Source organism: Thamnophis sirtalis, unplaced genomic scaffold (assembly GCF_051295495.1).
Source record: "Thamnophis sirtalis isolate CommonGarterSnake01/CBP01778 unplaced genomic scaffold, rThaSir2_p1.2 scaffold_2, whole genome shotgun sequence".
Lineage (NCBI taxonomy): Eukaryota > Metazoa > Chordata > Lepidosauria > Squamata > Natricidae > Thamnophis > Thamnophis sirtalis.
In genome coordinates, this window is record NW_028261382.1 from 126,127,828 (window position 1) to 126,149,299 (window position 21,472).

The following is a 21,472-nucleotide window of genomic DNA, read 5'->3' on the forward strand; positions in this document are numbered from 1 at the left end:
CTGCACTTCTTCCTCCATGTTATTATTTTTGTTGAATTAAAACAAAATACTGCATTAAAAAAAACACTATGAGAGTGGATATATTATTATTATTACATTATGGGATCTCAAATAAAAAAGACCCATTGTCAACATCACTTATACAGATGATGTATTAGGATATCATTGTTATGATTAAATGGATTTTATTAAATTTAGCTTTCATTTTCACAGCTTTTTTGGTGAAATAATTTTTGAACAGTAGTTTTAAATACTTCTATGTAAGGGATTATATGCACTTATTAAGTACTTTGCAGTGTTTTACAGTAACACATTTTGCAGGGAATGATTTTGAATCCATTTCTGCTGCAACCGGCAAAATCAACAAAATCGATTTGCATACTTTAAAAAATGTATTTTAAAAATTATAAAAGCGCTTACTGTAATATTATAAATAAATTTTAATATAAAATTATTTTCTAATAGCTGGAAAAATAACTGCACACTTGGACACTGAAACCTCCAGATGAGTTGAATTCCCTTATAACCATTCATTTCATAACCGTTCAAAGTTACAATGACACTGAAAAAAGTTACACTTGTATAAATAGCTTGTATAAATTAAAAAAAATCTTAGTTTGCACTTAAGAAAACTCTAGGAAACCAAATGGACTTAATATTATGCTAAATTTCCGAGTCCCGTGCAAAACGCTGTTCTACACGCCATCCGATTGTTAACAAAATTTGCAATCTTTCACTCTTCTCTCCTTTTGTCTTTTGTTTACAAAACTTTTTTTTTTAACACGTGAAAAAAATTTGCACTAGCGGCCATCGGAAGCGGTTAGACACGTCGCATGAACGACCAAACTTTGAGCTTCCGGGTCACGGCGCGTGCGATTTTTAAAGTACCGTTCTGAGGCTGCGCGCGGAAACTCGCGCTCAATGGCTTTGCTGAGGTGGGACGCGGGCAGCTAGAGCGGAAGCGCGGCTGCCATTTTGTATATTGCGGACAAGTCTTTTCTCGCTTCGGGAGGTCGAAGCGGGGGAAGGGTGCACCGTAGTTTTTGAGACTGCGAGACGCCCGCAGCCGCTTTCCTGACGGACGCCTGGAGAGATTGCCACCCCCTAGTGCAGAGGGGGAAGAGGCCGCGACGTTTTTGCCTCATAACTTGTTAAAAGGAAGCGCGGGCTTCTCTTTTTTTCCCCCCCCTCCGCGGGAAATTACGGAGCTGAGGCTCTTCCGAGGCCTCATTCGACTCCCAGGGGCCTGGTTAGTAAAAACGAAAGGCGGGCGGGGTCATTCTTAACGGGTGTCCGTATTGTGTGTGTATGTGTTTGAGGAGTTGCTGGCGTTCGACGGGAGCGTCTAAAGCCGCACTTTGCATCCCGTGTTCTCGTCGCGCTCTAAGCTGAGAGGCCGGGAAGTGGTAATGCGTAAATAAGCGTGGGTGAAAAAAGGTGGAAAAATGCGTTTGGGCTCTGCCGAGGCGTTTGCTGTTTGGTGTCTTTGATAAAATATGAGGCGTTTAAAACAATTCGCCGGAAGCGAAGGCTTTCCCTTGTTTAGGACGGGGATGGAAAGAAAGAATGACTGGTGTGCTTGGGAAATGGTCGCCCTGGTTCTGCGTCGGAAGGTGGTTTCAGGATGGAACACGTTACGGAAGGCCTCGTAGCTCTTGTGGTTTCGTTCTCTGGTTTAATGGCGCTTTCACGTGGGATCACTCCGAAAGTTTTCCCGAGGAAGGGCGTTGGATGATACTAGAAAACTGAATTTGTATAAAGACGCTGTACAAGATGAAAGTCCGGAGTCACAGCTTGTTCCACCGGCTGATTTCCATCACGATGTGCATTTCAGATTTCATCTTAGTCAACATATCCAACATATCTTGGAAAGGAATGGGTATTGATAATTGCTAGAGAGAAGACATGCTTTTTTCATCCCACCTGGTCTTTGTGCAATGTATTTTTCTACCAGGATTACAATCACGGGAGCCATGCCTCATAATCCAGAGCTCTGCTACATCTGCATTCTAAGAAGAAAAAAATCTTTGCAACTACCTTTCTGGGAAAAGAGTTCAAACAGGCACTACTCCAGCAGTAGTCATTGAATAGATAGGAATGAATGCTCCTGTTTTAAGAGGAATCAATGCTTGTTTGCTCAAATTCACATATGGATTACACAAGAATAAAATGCAGAGGGTATATTTTAACTGCAAAAACAAATAAACCATTTCTTCTGATATCCTCCTCCTGTATGGAATTGTATAATATTAACTGGTCCATAGAGGGCTGGAAGTAGTTTGAGGGTTTTTTTGGCATGTGGTTAGCTACCATAGTATTCAGTTGGCCTTTAGAAGGTGTTTTAAAGCTTACTAACAGGGTTCCATTGTATCTGCTCAGAAATTAGTGCTGAATTACTGAAGTCCTTGTTTGATATGTTTTTTTCTCCTCATTACTCCTTGTGTTTTGGTTTACTTGATAATCAGGAATTGAAATTTTAATAATTGTTAATTTTACTTCAGTTGGGATTTTTCATTGCTCAGTAGACCTTTTGGAAATAAAGGACAGGATATGCTATCAATCTTTCTTTGTTAGATTTAGTTTATTCATTTGTGTTCAAGGGAAACATTGAGCTGGCAATAATGTTAGTAACAGTTGTAGCTGGCTAGGTAACATTGCATGAAAGCTATTAATTGTTGATGTTAGCTTTTAGTTATTCATGTCACTAGATTAGTTGCCATTGTTTTCAGTGAAATTTAGAAACTTACTTATGGATTGGACTTTACAAATTATGTAAGGTCTTTAAAAGGAAAGATGGATGTGCCATAGTTTTGTAGGATGTGGAGAAAGTTTGGTTCTAAATTTAATGACAGATATGAATGCTTAGTATATGTTTACAGTCTTAAAACTTTGTACATCAGATATATGATTTGGGTTCTGGTATTAATATTCTATTAATAGAATATTAAATTGAACATATTTCCTTCCATATATTTGGTATTGTAATAGATCTTTGATACTGAAACTGCAGTACTGTGTACATTTGTAAATGAAGTTCGATAAGCTTAGTGGGACCTTACCTCTTTAAGGTTTTATAGGTTTGTACTGTACTTTTTGTTATTTCCTTTTTTTGGAACTTGTGAAATATGGATATTACAAGTGCTAAATAAATCTATTGCTGCATATAGTCATCACATGTGTACTTCTACCTTTGCAAGGTACTTATCAAAGTTATTCTAACATACTGGATTTCTCTGGATTCATATTGGCACGGCAACAATTATGGGGAAATTGGTATAACATCAATATGTTTTCCTGGAATTTCTGAAGTTGGAGTTTCATTAATTTGTTCATTTATTCAATTTTTGATGAACGTTCTGCTGTTTTTTTTAAAAAGAAAAAGCATGTTAGAAGAACTGGACACTTTTTATGTGGAACTTTCAAGGACTGAGGACATTGAGGAAAAGAATATTTTTTAATCAATTTTTTTACCTGTATCAAAATTTTGAAGATCAATCTCACATCACTGTTTCTGACATCAATTTAAGTAGAGAGCATAATGAACCTCTCTCAAAACATGTAAAAAACAAGATACACAATTGAAATTCACAAAACCTGGTTTTTTGATACGTCTCGGGAATAGGAAAGGAATGGAACAACTTGCTACTTTTTATTTCTTACTCGGTTGTTAATGTTCACCATGGTTCTGGATATCCCACTGAATGTGGCTTAAAATGTAAATCTGCTTCTTGGCCATTAATTTTGTTTCATTTTCTTTTCACAGTTGATTTCACAGCCTTTATCAGGCCTTCCAAGAAGAACCAGGTAAGCTTCTGAAAGCTTGATATTTGTATTGTCAGATTTGATGGCTTTTTTCCCAAGCTGATGACTGCAAAGGAAGATGTGCAGTTGGCTGTCTAATCATAGGAAAGAATAAACATGGAGAAAAAGTTACTGAATTTAATTCTTTATGAGATGAGCCAGAAAATGCTTAAATATTATTGCTTGGAAGTGATATGACATCTTTTTTATCAAAGTAATTCAGGATGTCAGATAACGGAAAACAAGGTGTTTTCTTTTACTGGATTTTATAAGATGCTGTGAAAGCTTTGATAGCTTTCATCATAGATTGACATTGGTGCTTTTATGATTGAGATTATTATGGGAACTACACTTATTTCAGACTGGCCAGTGTTATAACCATTCAGATTAAATTAGGTTGTATGATTTGAAATGTAGGCATTCTTTCAATAATGGCAGGATTTTTGTTTTGTTTTAAGTGGTGTAGCGTAGGCCTAGTATTCTTCCAGTATACTAAAGGCTTGTTACCATGTATGCCTTTTTGTCCACAGGTGATTATTGCTGTGGGTTGAGCTCAAAATGGCTGTAGTCATCCGTTTACAGGGACTTCCTCTTGTTGCGGGTTCTGCAGATATTCGTCGTTTCTGCTCAGGATTGAATATTCCTGATGGAGGTGTACATATTATTGGAGGAGAAAAGGGGGAAGCTTTTATTATATTTGCAACAGATGAAGATGCCAGACAAGCAATGAGCTATTCAGGAGGATTTATCAAGGATTCACGTATACAGTTCTTTCTTAGTAGCAAGACAGAAATGCAGAACATAATAGAAATTAACAGGAAAAGATTTGATCGTGGTGGAAGAGGAGGAGGAGGAGGACCTAGGCGGACAGGTCCTAATAATTCCGGAACTTCTGATGTTGGAAACCTTTCAAATATAGCTCAAGTCATTAAAAAGGGAATTGGTAAATCTAGCCATGATCCCAGAATTCCTTTTGAGGATGAGTTTCATTCTAGTGGCTCTCGAAACAGTAATATAAATATTTCAAAATCGAATTTTAACCAGCCTAAGACAGAAGAATCTAAAAATGATAGGTTATTTTTATTCATACGTGGTATGCCTTATTCTTCAACGGAAGACGATGTGTTCAATTTCTTCTCTGGATTACAAGTGGAGAAGGCAATTCTGTTAAAATCCAATGGTCGATTCAATGGAGATGGTTTGGTCAAATTTACAACATTAAGTGATGCCATGAAAGGACTGCAGCGGGATAGGAATTATATGGGTTCACGGTTTATAGAAGTACGTCCCTCCAGTGAAGGTACATGGCTTAGGCATGGTGGTAGGATAGAAGAGGAGACAGATAATTCTTTCCACTTTCAACATGATTTGAATAAAGGACAATATTTTTCAAACACAGAACATCCAAAAAATGAGCCAGGCTATTTGTCTTCAAGAAAACGTACCCGATCCAGAACTCCACCACGTAGAGTAGTATCACAGGTTAATTCAAGGTCTCCTTCATGGAGGATTACAGAAAGCAGCTATTCAAAATCTCCTTCACAAACGGTTACGACATATGCTTTTTCAAGATCTCCTCAGAGAGATATGGCACACACTGGTTCAAGGAGGGTCACAGCACGCAATGGTTCAAAGTCACCACCACGGAGGGTTGTGGAACCTATGCATTCACATTCTCCAAGGAGGATCACAGCAAGTACTCGTTCAAGGTCTCCAAGGAGGGTTAAAACCCACTCTGGTTCACCTTTCTCTACTCAAAGCCAGTCCCATTCATCCCAAAGCAAGGCACGTTACTTATATCTTAAAAATCTGTCGTCTGCTGTTGTAAAGAGGGACTTGCGGATGTTCTTTAAGGAGGTACCTTTAGTGAACAATGACATTACTTTTATAAAATCTGAGGATAATGAGGCAAGAAGCAAGGATGCAGTTATTATACTCCGATCAGAAGAAGCATATACAGCAGCTCTGAATTATCACAAGCTTGATCTTTTTGAACGACAAGTTTACATTTTCCCTATTTCCAAAACAAGAGTGCTAGAATTAATTGGATCTTCTGAAGTTAAAAGATTATCAGAAGGAAATCGCCATGTAAAGGATAAAAATAATCAAGATGGCTATCTTGGCTCAAAGACATGTGTGTATGTAAGAAATTTTCCATTTGATGTGACAAATGTTGAAGTACAAAAATTCTTTGCAGGATTTAACATTGATGACAATGACATTTATTTGCTTTATGATGACAAAGGAGTTGGACTGGGAGAAGCACTAGTTAAATTCAAGACAGAAAACCAGGCCCGAAGAGCTGAAAGCTTAAATCGACGATGCTTTTTGGGGACAGAGGTACTCTTAAGATGTATACCCGAGGAGCAAATGCAAGAGTTTGGTATAAATATTTCCTCAGCATCTAATGAAAAGATACAAGGGCATCACCATAGTCGCGAAAGAGATGAAAATTTTTACTCTGTTGATTCACAAAGACCTATGCAGGAAGGTGACTATAGAAGCCTGTCTGATGATTTTATCTGCTCATCTGATAGAGGTCCTTCCCAATTTGAAGAACTTGGTGATGGTATTCCTGAAAATTTTTCTGATAGGCACTTTGTGTCCGATTCTAACTTTGGTGGTGGCTCAGATCCTGTAACGCTGATCAAATTAAAAAATATCCCATTTCGGGCTTCTCCTAATGAAATTCTGGATTTTTTCCATGGCTATAAAATTATACCAGAATCTCTTTCTGTTCAGCACAATGAATATGGAATGTTTTCTGGTGAAGCAGTCATTGCTCTAATAAATTATAAAGAGGCAGAGGCTGCTATTAATGAACTGAATGATAGGCCAATTGGGCAGCGCAAAGTTAGATTAACCTTGGTATAGATGAAAATGTGGTAGAATAAATATACAGTATTATTTCATTATAATTCACAATTTTTTACTTGGAAAATGAAGAAACCCTCAAAGGTTAATCATTATAAAGCATTGTTAAATTTTTAAATTGCAGCATTTTAATTGATTTTTTTAAAAATAATGGCTCAACCTCAAAGTTCTGCCAAGTTATCTTTAAAATATGCATAGCTGAATTATGAAAGTTGACATGTATTTCATCCCTCTGCTACATGTATATTTGCAGTTTATCTAAATATGGTTTGATGTAAAACATTGTATTTTCAGAGTTGTTCAAAAGCATAGGTTGTGTCATCTTTGTATATATTAAATCCATAGGATTCTTGTCCATTGTTAATTCTCAGTGATAGCTTGAATGGTTTGTTATCGTCAGCCCAGCCTTTCTTTTAAAATAAAAGTACATGCACTGAAATATGTGGATGGGTCATTGATGCTTTGCTTATTCATAGCAGTAATATCTTGCAATTCTAATAAAAATAAGTTTTATATTTGGCATATGTGAACATAGATAATTTTATAAATTAAGTTTTATAGGAACAGGCACAATTTTAAAATATTGCATACCATAGCCTAAGGAATGCAACTTGTTGTGTTATCTGTATACCCCTACAATTTTGTTTCATGTCTAGATTTTGTATTAATTTGGCAATAGTATTATCCTTGGGTAGCATACTATACTATATAGCAGTGATGGGGAACCTATGGCAGGTGTGCCACAGGTGGCACACACAGCCATTTGTCTGGGCATGTGAGGCACTGCCCTGTCAGCTGGCCAACGCGCATACACGTGCTGGCCAGCTGAGTTTACCTTTTTAAAGCCATTTTTCACCCTCCCTAGGCTCCAGAGGCTTTATAGGAGCCTGGGGAGGGCGAAAAAAGCCTCCCCCGCCCCTCTGGAGGCTTCATGAGCTCCCCTGAAGCCTCCGGAGCGCAAAAAACCTGGCCCTACGGCAAACTGGAAGTTCAGGAACGGACTTCTGGTTTGCTCGGAGGGTCATCTTGACTGCTTCAGAGAGCTCATGAAGCCTCCAGAGGGTGGGGGAGGCTTTTTTCACCCTCCCCAGGCCTCCTATAAAGCCTCAGCCTTCCATCCTTCCGAGGTGGGTAAAATGAGGACCCGGATTGTTGTTGGGGGCAATATGCTGACTCTAAACCACTTAGAGGGGGCTGAAAGCCCTATGAAGCGGTATATAAGTATAACTGCTATTGCTATTGAGGAAGCCTGAAGCCTCAGAAGGGCTGTGTGTTTGGGGGGGGGAGGCTGTTTTCGCCCTCCCCAGGCTTCTATAAAGCCTCTGGAGCCTGGGGAGGGCAAAAAAAGCATGCAAAAAAGGGGGAGCGCCTGTAGTGTGCGCATGCGCACTGGGGGGGGGGGATTGCATTATGGGTGTGGCACGCCCGCACCTGACTCCCCTGCGCTCCCCCCACTTATGGCATGCGAGCCAAAAAAGGTTCGTCATAGCTGCTATATAGTATATAGAATACTATATACTTAACACATTCTTTTAAGTATCGTGGTAGGGAGAAAAAATGACAGCTGAAAAGTATCCAGCATTTAAAGCAAACATTTTCAAGTTGTTCTATGTGCATTGTAAGGGCATTTTTACTTATCTTGGGTACTTGCAGCTGCAGCATCATTTTAACATTACTTTGGCTTTGTATGCATTAGGCAAGTCTTTCCCAACTGTCTGTCTTCCAGATACATTAAACTATAATTCTCATCAAATCTACTTTGCTTGGGAATTAAACATAATCTGGAGGGTATTAATCAGATTGTGAAAGGTGATGTTGAATACTTATATACAGGATATCAGGATGATAATCAACAAATCTTATTTCATATACCACATCTCTTCTGAGTAATTGTTTTTCTCTTAAATGTAGTGTTTGACATGGATTAAAGGGGGTCATATCTTTGCAGCATTTATTACTCTAATTAGCTGAGCCAGGAAAATGTTTTTCAAGTATTATTAATAAAGAAAACTGCTTTTTTCAGTATTTTGCAGTTTGTCATATATTGATTTGCAAGTTCAATTATTGTATTCAAGGATAATATTCTTGGCACTATTGTACAGTGTAAATTGATCTTTAGTTACTGAGGTAAAGAGATTATAGTTCAGTTTTAGGTTTTTGCACATCTGCATTTTAATTACCATTGATGGAAGTTTAAATGCTTATTTTCTTTAGTTTCAAACTTAGTGTTTTGTACAGTTTAAAAACATGCTATCGGCTTCAGTTTCAGAATCACTAAGACAGGATATAAATACTTAGTTTTTAAAGCATTTTTTATTTTTAAAATATGATAACCTACAATTAAATAGAATGGATTAGAATATTGCTAATACATAATTAATGAATTAATTCTAATTATAAAATGAAAAAAAATTAAATCCCATTTTTCTTCTAAATATGTGAATTTTGACTGAAAACTGAAAGCTATACTATAAAATGCTGAAAGGTAAACCATTTAATACTGACTCGCAAATCAAATATGATTATTCAGTTAAACACCAAAGAATCTGGCTGAGGATGGGCTGAGAATATTCAAGCTTCAGTGACAGTTCTCCAATAAATGGCATGCTGGAAGATAGGGCTGGAAATAATTAACGATCAAGATCTTTCTGATACAACTTGTTTTCAACTTACAACTATTTGCTTAGTGACTGTTCAAGGTTATACTGGCATTGAAAAGTGACCTGAGATAATGTGATCATCATTTATAACCTTTCCTACCAACTCCCCAACAAAGCCAATGGAGGAAGCCAAATTCGCTTAATGACTGCATGCTTAACTGCAGTGATTCACTTAACAACTGTGGGGGGAAATAAAATGAGACAGAACTCAATAATTCTCTTCTCAACAGAATTATGGGCTCAATCGTAGTTGTAAGTCAATGTTGTGGTCCACTGGTGGTCCGCGGAGCTGGCAGCAGAGTCGGACAGCAAGGAGGTTGGGGATGAACATGGGCCAGTCCTGGAATTTGGGGAAAGCTCCGACAAGGGCTCTGCATCAGGGGTGAGGGCCATCTGGGAGTTATGTGTTGCCTCCCGAGCCGGACAGCAGCGAGGCAGAGGAACAGCTTCCCCTGTTCCCAGTGCACACATGCACAGAGCTGCCAGAAGGCAAGAACAGTCAAGACAGAAGGACAACTCGGGAATAAGGCTTGGAGGTGATTGGCCCCTCTCATAGGACATAAAGGAGCAAAAGCATGTGAGCCTTTGCAGGAAGGAACTTGGTTCATGCTGGTCAGTTTACTTTCTGAAGCTCCGTTTTGACACACTGCTCGGTGTGGCCTTGCCAAGCTAATTGCCAGTTAAGTCTTTGGCAGTGTTACAAGGAAGATAAAGGTGGGTGCTTATCAGCCTTATTCCAAAGGACTTTGGCAGTCTACTGTAGGATTCTTTACTATTTGGGACTCATTACAGTCTGTGAATGAACATAATTCACAGCCTTTGAAATAAAGAAGGTTTTTGGGATTAAGCATTTGCTTTTTACTATATCAGGAAGCCTAGGTCAGAACAGTCAAGCTACTTGTACTTTTTTAGAATTATAGCAGTGTACAGACCAAAGCAAATTTAGATGTTTTGACAGTGGATGGATTCTATAATACATCAAAGGAATTTATGAAGGTCATTTTATTTGGTTACAAGGGAATAAGGGCATATTGTTTAATAAATATGAGCATATACCTCATTTCCTTGTGTTAGTAGATAATCAATGGGAATATCTCTTTTGAAAACTTGGTTTCAAGTGATTGTCATAATTGACACAACTTTTTAAAAATATCTCAATTTTTGCAACTTTTGTACACAAACTATTAAGAGATCATAAGGTGGTCAAAATAATGCATATTTTGCAGTAATTTTAATGGCTGCCCTTATGATATCTTAGCATGAAATGTAAATACAATTAGTATTTTTAATTTGAGGAATGTTTTGTTGTGGCAAAAGCTATCTTTCTTCCTTAGTGGTTTCTAATTCTTCATCTTCCTCCTCTTCCTCTTCCTCCTCTTCTGCTTCATCTTCCTTAAGGTGATTCCTAGCAATCTGCTACCAAAGAACATAAGCTGTTTGAGAACAAACTGAAAAGCATTCATTGGAGACAGAAAAACATTTTTGTAAAGTATTTTTTGTATGTAAGATTCATTGTTGGCAAACTATCCTACACATCAACTATCTTTCTGAATTATATTTAATGGCTTACAAATGGAAGTATTTTCAGCCAGATTTTCCGAAATGAACAAATACATATAAGATGAAAAAATAAATTGACACATAGGTTTTTAAATTTAAAAATTTGCTTTTAGTCCAAAACATACTATATTTTACACAGATGTATTACAAATGCTAGTCTCAATATTTTAAAATGGTACTAAAAAAGCCCCTTAAAACAAGTTCCACTATTATCCCTAATGATGTTTTCATAAAAGATTTACACATCTGAGTATAAATTCATTTTTAACTTTACTGAAGTGGCAAGTAAAGTGGGCATTCAAACCATTTGATATCTAATAGATTTCTAGTTAGAGATAATAATTATTTGGAAAGACTATATTAAAACATTTTTAGCACTTGGTAACAAAAAAATTCAAAATCTTTTTTTTACCTGAACTATTCCAGTACAAGTTCTGGAAGAACCAGTTCTCTGAAGGGGAGATTTAGAATTTGCACGAACAATATCCAAACGGGTTTGATGTTCTGGTGGATAAAGTGAACTCCGAAATACCTGTTAATAAAACTTAAATGTTGATAGTGAGATTTGGAATGCATGCAGCAATTCTGAGGCACACACTTTCTCAGGAAGTTATGATTAACTAAGTACTATGCTGATTTAAGTGATATAAACATCACTAAAACATTTCTTGGAATACTCCCAGTAGACCACATTTTAATCTGAACAGACTGGTGTAAATCAAAGTAGTAAGACTTCTAGGATGTATTGTAAAAGGCTGCAAAGAGGAAGTTGAATAATATCGGCTCTTCATTTCTTCTGAAAATATAAATGTTACCAGAGATGAACATCAGTCCAAAATCTGGATATTGGTTAATATGTGCAGGTCAACCAGGAGAGAGCATCTATAATTGAAGTTTCCTTTATCTCTTCAGTACTGAAGAGAAAAGCTAGAAATCTATTTTTTGAAAGTCATTCAGTTTTAAATTATTAAAAGCAATTAAATAAGTTTTGGCTGAATTTATGTTGCCTATGCTTGGCTTTTTACATCCCAACTTCTAGAAGCGGAAGAATTCCTGCAAATTAGGTTAAAAGGCTTATTTACTTGCCTTCCATGTTGCAAAAAAAATATTTTGAACTGCTAGCAGCTCTTAAATCAGCAAAAATTATTTCAACACATTCCTTCTTATAAAAATTAGGGAGGCACATTACACTTTTAAAAAGTTAAAATAAGGAAGACAGAGTAAATATAAATCTTACTGTCATCCATTGCTTCCTATCCCCAAATCTACTTTGATAAGAGATTTAATAAATTGCATCTCTATTTATGGACAGAATGAGCATACTGTTACTTATTCAATCTAATTTTTGGTCTGCTTTAAAATATAAAGACTATATTCCTTGAGATTTTTGTTTATGTTGAATAGAATCATGCATTTTAAAATATATTCAATTATCCAATAAAATATTATTTAAACATTAAATTATTTTGCAACAGCTAACTTTTAACACTAATACGCTACAAAACCATCTCACTACAACTTTACCAAATATGCATTTGGTCTCTTACCTCTAAATCTTCATTCTCATCAATATTTTGTATATTTTGGAATGCAGCAGTATAAATTTCTAAGGCTTTCCCATGAAATAACATTTCAATTGTAATGAATTCTGAAAGTATGTTCTAAAAATAAAGGGTAGAATATTATATATACATATATATTTATCTACCTCTTGATTTATGACAGTTGTGGCAATAATTGAGCCATGACTATCAAAACTAGAAAAATTCACCATGCTTGTATATACATATATATTTATCTACCTCTTGATTTATGACAGTTGTGGCAATAATTGAGCCATGACTATCAAAACTAGAAAAATTCACCATGCTTGAAAAAAAATATGTTCAATTTACAGTTTGTAACAGCCTTTTGTACAGGATGACTAGTATCTGCCTAAAAGAGATCAGTGCAGCCACAACTTATTCTTGAACAGTTGAGTAGAATACTTGGTTCTTTCCTGACTTCAACTGGGAAAAGTTTTTCTACACTTTTTTGTTTGAAGATTTCTTATGTGAAATGTAACAGCATGGACCATCTGAGCATTATTTTTTCCACTCATCCTAGTATCTGGCTCAGTGTTAAGTACTAAGTTCAGATTTCATTTATTTACTAAAAAAACTGCCTATTCCTTAGAATTAATACATTTTAATGTTAATTTATTTAAATATTAATTGTACTACAATTCTGTAATTTTAGTATGATCAAATTCTGTAATCTGAGCAGTGTTCTTTCACTGTAAATATTTTAACAGAAGCAGCCATTTACTGTGGCTAAATTGTATCTCGGACATGCACTATGAGTGTTTAAAAACTGCCAGTTTTAATTATTTATTGAACGTAATTTGAATTCTGTCACTAAACTTGAATATGCCAATTTAAAAAAATAAAATCAGAAATTCTATTCTTTCTAGGGTCCTCATATGGAGGCTAACCAACTTGGCTCACTCATTTGCAAGTTCATTAGATGTGTGGAGAGGTTTGTTCCCATTTCAGAAACAGTCTGTTAATCCCACTATCTGTATTGCCTTGTTGCTTTGTACCAAAATTACATACTTACCTTAATATCTTTTATTTTTTGTTTTTCAAAATTGTCAATCGTTTCTTCCAACTGTCGACTTGTTCTAGTTGCATCCAGAGAGGCTCTCTGTAATTCACTTTCAGCCTTAAAAATAAAGTGATTTTTTCCCCTACAACATACGTTTTCCAATGTTCTATTTAAAAATTATTAGATAAACCGCCTGAGAAAGCATACTGCTGTATGTATAGCCCCTAGATAAAGATACTCTAAATCAATTATGTATTTCTCATAATTTGAAAAGTACTACAAACCTTATAGAAAATACAATTCTAAAAATGTTTCATTGCTGTTTTAGATAACTATGTTAAGTGTGAAAGATTCTGTGGACGGCAGTGATTGCAAAAATGTATCTAGTTTACCTACACTACTGTTTCCCCGAAAATACAACCTGTCCTGAAACTAACACCTTGCGACATTTTTTGCGTAGGCAAAAATATAAGCCCACCCCCGAAAATAAGCCCCCTGGACAACCCCCCCTCCGGCCAGGCAGAGCACTGCTCCACCGACATAGCGGTATCCCAAAGGCACTGAGCTGGGGCTTGCTGCATTCAGGATACCGCTAGGTTGGGGAGTGGCATTCTGCCTGGCCGGAGGGGGGAGTTGCCGGGTGGCTGCTCCCTTGCAAACTGGCTCCTGAAGAGCCGGGCACAGCCTCGGGCGAAGCAGCCATGAGGTGACTATGCTCACGAGCAGCCGCCTAGCAAACTCTCTTCTCCAGCCGGGCAGGGCGCCATTCACTGACCTAGGACGTATCCCTAAGGCACCAAGGCACGTGGCGCTCTGCCCCGCTCCCCAGCTCCTGTGGATTCGCACATTCGGGATACCCCCTAGGTCAGTGCATGGAGCTCTGCCTGGCTGGAGAAGGGGGTTGCGCGAGCTTCTGTTCCGCCCCTGCTGCGCTCCGAGCATAACTTCTCCGGCTCCCAAACTCCAAAACTCGGCTGCCGAGTCTTCCAGCAGCCGCCACTCTAAGAGTGTGCTCTATGGTTGTGGCCCTATTAGGATCCTTGGGAAAATGTTTCTAAAGATTTCTAAGATATAGATGAGAAAATGTTTCTATTTTTCTCACCTGGAAACATTATTTGCAATAGATGTGCTGATAAAGCACTATTCTTTCAATCTTTGATTCCTAAGACTTAATTCAAAGGTTTTATGGACGTTAAGCTGATTTGCTGCTGTAGTAGTTTTTAACTTTAGGAATAATATTTTTCTTAGTATTTTGACTTTATTTAATGTTTAATTATCTTTATTTATTCTACAGATACCCCACTCTTTATATCCTTAGGAAATAAAACAATAAAAAATAAAAGTTAAAATACCATAAGAACATTCCATTCCATGAGCTGTTCACTCCTAACCCTGGTCATTCTAATCAGTTTTATTTACAAATATTACGTTAGGACTTAAATGATTATATTTCTTTACATGTAGCCAAATTCTGTAGTGTAATATGAAGATGGACAGCAGTTTGGTTCTCTTGTACACCTAATTAAATTAGCTATGCAATGTTTTATGCCAATACTAGTCATTGACTTTAATAAAAAAAAAATCAATTTAGCTAGCTAACTTACAAATTTTAATAATGTATATTAGTCAGAAGATATGGTACCAAACTCTTCTTTGCCTTCTAAAGTAAGGGATCTTTACAGAAAATCTTTTTACTGATCTTAGTATATGTAGGTATATATAACTTATTTTTATCTTATTGGTGGAATAATTATAAATACAAAAAAGCATAATTATTAAAAGATCTTATGCTATTGTTTCAAATGGATGACTTACCTGTGACTGAAGGTGTTAACAGTAAAGGAATATGTTCTAAGTTATAGAAAATACTACAGTATGTCTGATATTTAAACAATTCTTTCAGTATAAAAATTCATCAAGCTTCTAGTTTATCAGACAGAAATTATTGATAACTTCTGGTTTTTAGTATAAATCTTGAAACTATAACAAATTGGGGAGCAAAGAAAGACTCCCATAAGCAGGTAATTACTTTTAATTGCTGGATAATCAATTGTCAACTAAGGAATTTTAGGAAAACAGAATGTAAAAGAAATTGTACTTGATTTTTTACATGTACCAATCTTTTTCAACAGTTTAACTATGTTTTAAATAAGAATGTGCGCAAAGGATACAATAATATGCCGATCAGATGGATTTCGTTGACGGGTCCTCTCCAGTTGAGATAATTGTTTTGCTTCTCTGTTCTTTGCTGTTAAAGTTGCTTTGAGATCCTCCTGCAAACATATTGTAGGCATTTCAAAAACTACATTTTAAAAAAAAGTTTTTAATTATTTAAATTTTTGTGGAGTACTTAAGCATTTGCTTAGGCTATTGATTAAATAATAACAAGAGAGGTTTAGGTTATTCCTTTTCAATAAAGTATTTCCCCCAATTTTTTAGAATTGCTGTAGGATGAACTACTAGGTAACTTTTGTTTTTCCAGCATCCTGTTTTCCAAAGTCTTGGGCATCAGATGAGGAAAACAGCCATTTATCATAACTGGATCTTCAGCTATTGGTATCTAGAGCAGGGTTGAGCAAGGGACCACTTTTCTCAAGGGGCCACATAAGAAACTGGAGACACTGTTAATGGAGGGCCACCCCTACCTCCCATGTTGCCCTACTGATGCCGCTACCAGTGCCAAAACCTTGCCTCCCTGCCGCTGCTGGCCAGACAATGGACAACTAAAGGGCCAGATGTAGTCTATGGGCCATAAAATGGCTAGTCTGATCTACAGGAAGGTTTGAAGGTTTATTTTATTTATATGCCGCCCTATTCTCTGAGGGACTCAGGGTGGCTAACAAACCCAAAGGGGGGGGGAGGTAAACACGAAGAAACTATAACAAAAAAGGTACAAGGGAATTTAAAAGACAATCAACAGTCACACGATTCGAGAGGGGAAGGGAACTCATCAACCCCAGGCCTGACGACACAGCCAGGTTTTAACGGCTTTACGGAAAGCCTGGAGAGAGGTGAGGGTCCGAATCTCTGCTGGGAGTTCGTTCCAAAGGGCCGGAGCAGCCACAGAGAAGGCCCTCCCCCGGGTAGTAGCCAGATGACATTGGCCAGTAGATGGAACCTGGAGGCCTAATCTGTGACTATTGCTTCTGATATGAAAGTACACATAAACTTCATGGGAGTTTATCCCACTTTAAAGCAACTGAAATTGAATAGCTACTGCAATTTGTAGGAACAATTTTTTGTAAGAAAACACTGCATTCCATCTTAGGTCTTGATTTAATAAGACAAAATATGAATAAGCCTTATTACTCATTAATGCAGACCCAATCCCCCCTTTATTATGCAAACAAAACTAGCAGGTTTGTTATCTATTTTTCCAAGATCTCCATACAACAGTATATAACAGAAAATACTGAAATATTAAACCTTTTTTGATTTAATAATCAGTGTATTTATATATAGGTTTGAATGAACAAATGAAATTATGATATATATATATATATATATATATATATATATATATATATATATATATATATATATATATATATATATATATATATGCTTCCTGTGTTAAATGTATTTTTGTGTAAATATATGCTTTTGAATTTCAAAGTTTTCTTGGATATTGCCAGTTTTCAATAGCCAAACATACAGAATTTTAATTACATGGCCCGTTATAGATTTTAGGACTTGATTATTTGAATTAAGAAAGACTAGAAACACCAGGTTCTTAGAGAAGAAGTACAGATAGTCCTCAATTTACATCTGTTCATTAGTGACCGATCAAAGTTACAATTACACTGAAAAAAGTGTCTTATGATTATTTTTCACACTTATGACCATTAAAGCACCCCCATGGTCAGGTGATCAAAATTCCGACACTTGGCAACTGACTTATATTTGTGATAGTTGCAGTGTCCCATAATCATGTTATCACTTTTTGTGACCTTTTAGCAAGCAAAGTCAATGGGGGAAAGCCAAACAACCATGTCACTAATTTAACAACAGTGACTCACTTAACAACTGTGGTAAGAAAGGTTGTAAAATGGAACAAAATTCACTTAAGGAAAGTCTCAACAGAAATTTTGGGCTCTATTGTGGTCGTAAATTGAGGGTAACTACCTTAAAACATGAAAAGAGGAAACAAAGTCTGTTACATACTCTCTTAAGTTTTATGATGGTCCCATAACATTTCAGAGGTTCAACAACTTTAGCTTCAAGTCTTTCTACCTATAAAAAGAGGTCATGATGAATCATTCTAGAATTTTTCATTGCATAAATTCCCATTACTTTCAGTGAATCTGAAATATAGAAAATAATCAAGAAGGAAATTGCAGCAGAAAAAACTTGTTCTGAAATAAATCTAATGACATGTTTATTAGCATACTCATCATTTAGTTTAAAATACAATTATTAATTTGCTAGTTTAAAGTGAAAGATTACATTCAAATCCATCTTAAACACACAACCCCTTGTTAGGGTATCTTAATATACTGAAAAAGGGGTTTAATTCTTTGAAAATTTATTCTGGAACAAATCAGAGGGACAACATTAGAAATGTATCAAAAGATTGAAAGTTCTATTTATGGGTAAGTTACACTATAGTATTAGATTCCAATAGCTCTAATTCTAATTCATTTATTATCATGGTCATAACATGCAAACCACTCAAAATTTGAGTACTGCCATAAGAAAATGCATGAATGTAAATTTATACCTCAGCTTGGCGATAATCTTGAAGCTTGGAAAACTCATCTGCAAAATTTTTCAATCCAAACTTTAAATTTGGTGTTTCTGTAGCGGCATAAGCATGTATCTCATTTACTAAAAGGTCTGCTTTGTCTCGTAGCCTGGCAGTTTTTCGTACGTATGCTGCAAATATTTGGCATAATTCACCAAAATGTTTTTCCACATTTGAAACAGCTTCCCGTATTTGCCTGGTCTGGTTATCCCTATTTAAAAGAGAAGAGTTATGTTAATAAAGGCAAAAGGTAGTGTTGAGAATTATAAACACACCCAACAATACCAGCTAACTTTCAACAGACTAATGGGGGAAGCAACATTTGTTAGATATGAGTGTCCATTAAATCTGAATAGAAAATGGAACCTATACAGATAAATCTTGATTTATGATCATCTTGGGTGATTGGATGGGAAATAAGACTCGGCCTACAGACTGCAACTGCCCTCTGTGTGCCAGTTGCTTCTGCTGACCTGCTTCCTCTGTCCCTTGATTCCCCAGGTCTCAACTGGCTGCTAACCTGGCTATTCAGCAGGCAAGGGAGCTTAAAGCTGGTCAGCATAGTAGTATTTCTTGTAAAACTGGAGGGGGGGCTGTCTTTTTTTAATGCGGTTCTGTTTGTGGAGCTTCCTTAAAAACAACCACCTACAGTTTTGCTAGAAACACTATTTGCTAGAATAGCATAGGCTATCAAACTATACTGCTTTTCCTAATCTTCCCCAAAGCATTTAAAACAGGATTTGGTATTAGACCTGGGGTTTATGCAGGCCCTGTTTTAGTTTATTGTTTTAATCTGGACTGTGAGATTGCATGTTTTAAACTGTTTTTATTGTTTTGTATCTCTACGTGGCCCTAAGTGGAGGGGAATTGCTGGATATAATACATGTAAATAAGTAAGAAGTTATACCTACATGAAAGTAACTGCTTTTAGGAAAAGCAAATCATTAGTCGAACATGTCATACATAGAGAATGATACTTTCCTGCAGTAGTGGCTTGCAAAAGGCAAGGGACATATAAAGATGGATGGATATGAAGTTATACTTACATGAAAGCAACTGTTTTTAGGAAAAGCAACTCATTAGTTGAACACATCATAGAGAATAAATACTTCCCTGCAGTAGGCAAGTATGTATAAAAGGTAAGGGACAAAATCCCCTTTGCTTATCACATTGTTTTGCTAAGGAAAATCTAACATGACCATACATGACCAGTTTATTGAAGTCCTGTCCTAAAGGCAATGGCTCCTCTCGCTCGCCCCTTTTAATATATGAGAGGGACACGGCAAGGCGGCTTTTAGTTCATTGGTGAAAAATCGATCCCAATGGCTTTTGTGTCCAGGGAAAGAAGCCGGAGGAGCTTCTCTCAGCGGGCGAGGCCCCGAGCACGCTGCCACGCCGGTGATGGACCTCGGGGCTGGGAAAGGAGGAGCGAGCGCTACTTCTGAGGGCCTCGCGCGCCTCATTCAGGATCAGGGCGAGGATGCCGAGACAGTCTCCAGCGTTTCCCGCCAAAATACTAAAGCCGGGATAGGGAGCTTTGGCCCTTTTATGACTTGTGGACTTCAACTCCCAAAAGTCTTGTGTCAGCAATCCTGGCTCAGGAATTCTGGGAGTTGAAATTCACAAGCCATAAAAGGGCCATAGCTCCCCATCCCTGCCCTAAAGCTTACGCTGGACTACTATTCCCACATGCCCTGATCGAGATGAGGAAGGATGATTTTAAGTTGACAAACACAAACCCCTTCTTCAATAGCAGGGCGGGTGGGCCGTCGCCATACCCGGACAACGCTACCGTCCATTCCTGGATGAGCACACACCCCACGCCAGGAGTGTGCCACCCGAGCGGGCTCCTCCAGACCGAAAGCCTCCCTTACCCTCCGCGACCCGTTACCTGGCATCCAGCCCCCTGCCCAGCATCAACATGGCGATCGCCACCGGCCGCGGGTGCCGCAGACGGTTGGGAGGAAAGTGGGTGGTGTGCGCATGCGTTTCGCTTCTCTCCGGTTGCCCTGGAAGCCAAGCACCGCCCACCCGGCGGTTGATGCGATGCTGCTCTTTGCTTTTCAAAAAAATGGCCGATTGGAGGCGTTCGAGTCATCCTTGTTGCTATTTTTTTTCTCCCTTCCACAATCTTTGGCAGAGTCGGGGATGATACTTTACGTTCTCTCCTTGATGTAACGTTATTTGCATTTCTGGATAATCCATCTCCGATGCATTAAATCAGCGGTTCCCTAGGTGGCAGTAAAATGATAGGAAAACTCTTTACTACCCTCTGATCTGTTTTTTTTTTTTGCAGCTTAGATATGGCAGCCTTATATTTTGGGATTTTCCCAGGGAGATCTAATGGGAACTCCAGTCTCATTTTCCTTGTCGATTCAAACATCTGTTTTTTTTTCCCCTTGGGAGTTCAAGAGTGTTGGCTGAATAAAGGCTGAATAAATCTATCTCCCTCCCACTGTGGGAAAGTGGAGAAAGAAATGCCATTTATTTTCAACTTCTGCAGGAATGGCTATTGCTCATGTGAAGGAATGTGTGAATGTGAAGGAATGGCAAAGGAGACCATGATAAGGGTAGCCAAGGTTTTTGCTATGTATGAATTAAGTGTTTTCTAGTTGAAAGCTGCAAAAGCAAATGGAGAAGATACTTTAGAGAAGTTTTCGTAGTCCTCAGTAATTCCTTGGAGATGTTACTCCTCACTTCACCATTACACACTAAAAGAGAAGTTAAGTGAGTGAATGGCAGAGAATCCTATCTTTATTATTCATAACAAAAATTGAATGATACCATTCAAAAATTAGCACAGAAGGAGGTGATTGGCTTCATGCTCCAACCAGAGAATCATCTATTATGTTCTAGTACAGATAGTCTGTAATTTATGACCAGTCATTTAACTATTCGCAGTCACAGCGACCTTAGAATTAGTGCTTTACAAACACTTCCAGCCATTGTAAAATATTGCGCAACCTTGGTCGTATGCTGTATTTCTGGCACTTTGCAACCCATTGGAAGTTAGAACCCTTTGCAAAGTGTCCTACGAGCATGTGGTTTCAATTCCCAAGCTTCTTTGCTGGCTTCCTCAGAAAATCAGTTCAGCGGGGAAGATTGTGAGAGGAGGGGAAGTTGGATTTGAAGGGCTGTTTTCCTACCATGCTGAGGGGTTTCCCCTCCTCTCCATTCAGAGAAGGAAATTCTGTGAAAAGAGCTGCCATGGTACAGTGGTTACAATGCAGTATTTCAGGCTAATTCT

The 21,472-nt window shown here is 37.5% G+C and overlaps 2 protein-coding genes across 3 annotated transcripts; one reads left to right on the top strand and one right to left on the bottom strand.

Annotated features, from left to right (window-relative positions):
- The first annotated feature begins 939 nt into the window (after positions 1–939).
- RBM12B (RNA binding motif protein 12B) lies at positions 940–7,114 on the top strand. 2 transcript variants are annotated; one of them, XM_014059074.2, is made up of 3 exons: positions 940–1,249; positions 3,764–3,804; positions 4,332–7,114. In XM_014059074.2, exon 3 carries the CDS (start codon positions 4,360–4,362, stop codon positions 6,673–6,675), a length of 2,316 nt encoding a protein of 771 aa, XP_013914549.2. In that variant the 5' UTR covers positions 940–1,249; positions 3,764–3,804; positions 4,332–4,359; the 3' UTR covers positions 6,676–7,114. The 2 variants fall into 2 exon arrangements, with proteins under 2 accessions (XP_013914549.2, XP_087562986.1); XM_087706860.1 differs by having other exon boundaries at positions 3,764–7,114.
- A 1,855-nt stretch (positions 7,115–8,969) lies between these two features.
- Positions 8,970–20,206, bottom strand: CIBAR1 (CBY1 interacting BAR domain containing 1). The gene is made up of 8 exons (XM_087706861.1): positions 20,117–20,206; positions 18,202–18,436; positions 17,646–17,714; positions 15,653–15,754; positions 13,494–13,598; positions 12,443–12,556; positions 11,308–11,427; positions 8,970–10,751 (listed from the first exon to the last, which is right to left on the bottom strand). Exons 1-8 carry the CDS (start codon positions 20,146–20,148, stop codon positions 10,653–10,655), a joined length of 876 nt encoding a protein of 291 aa, XP_087562987.1. The 5' UTR covers positions 20,149–20,206; the 3' UTR covers positions 8,970–10,652.
- Positions 20,207–21,472: the final 1,266 nt, after the last annotated feature.

Excerpts from the sequence above, each read along its gene's own strand:
- RBM12B (XM_087706860.1), top strand. The coding sequence starts at position 4,360 with ATGGCTGTAGTCATCCGTTTACAGGGACTTCCTCTTGTTGCGGGTTCT.
- CIBAR1 (XM_087706861.1), bottom strand. The coding sequence starts at position 20,148 with ATGTTGATGCTGGGCAGGGGGCTGGATGCCAG. Across the intron at positions 17,715-18,201 it reads AAGATTATCGCCAAGCTGAG|GTAGAAAGACTTGAAGCTAA; the intron begins GTATAAATTTAC and ends CTCTTTTTATAG. Across the intron at positions 11,428-12,442 it reads ATGAGAATGAAGATTTAGAG|GTATTTCGGAGTTCACTTTA; the intron begins GTAAGAGACCAA and ends TTTTATTAACAG.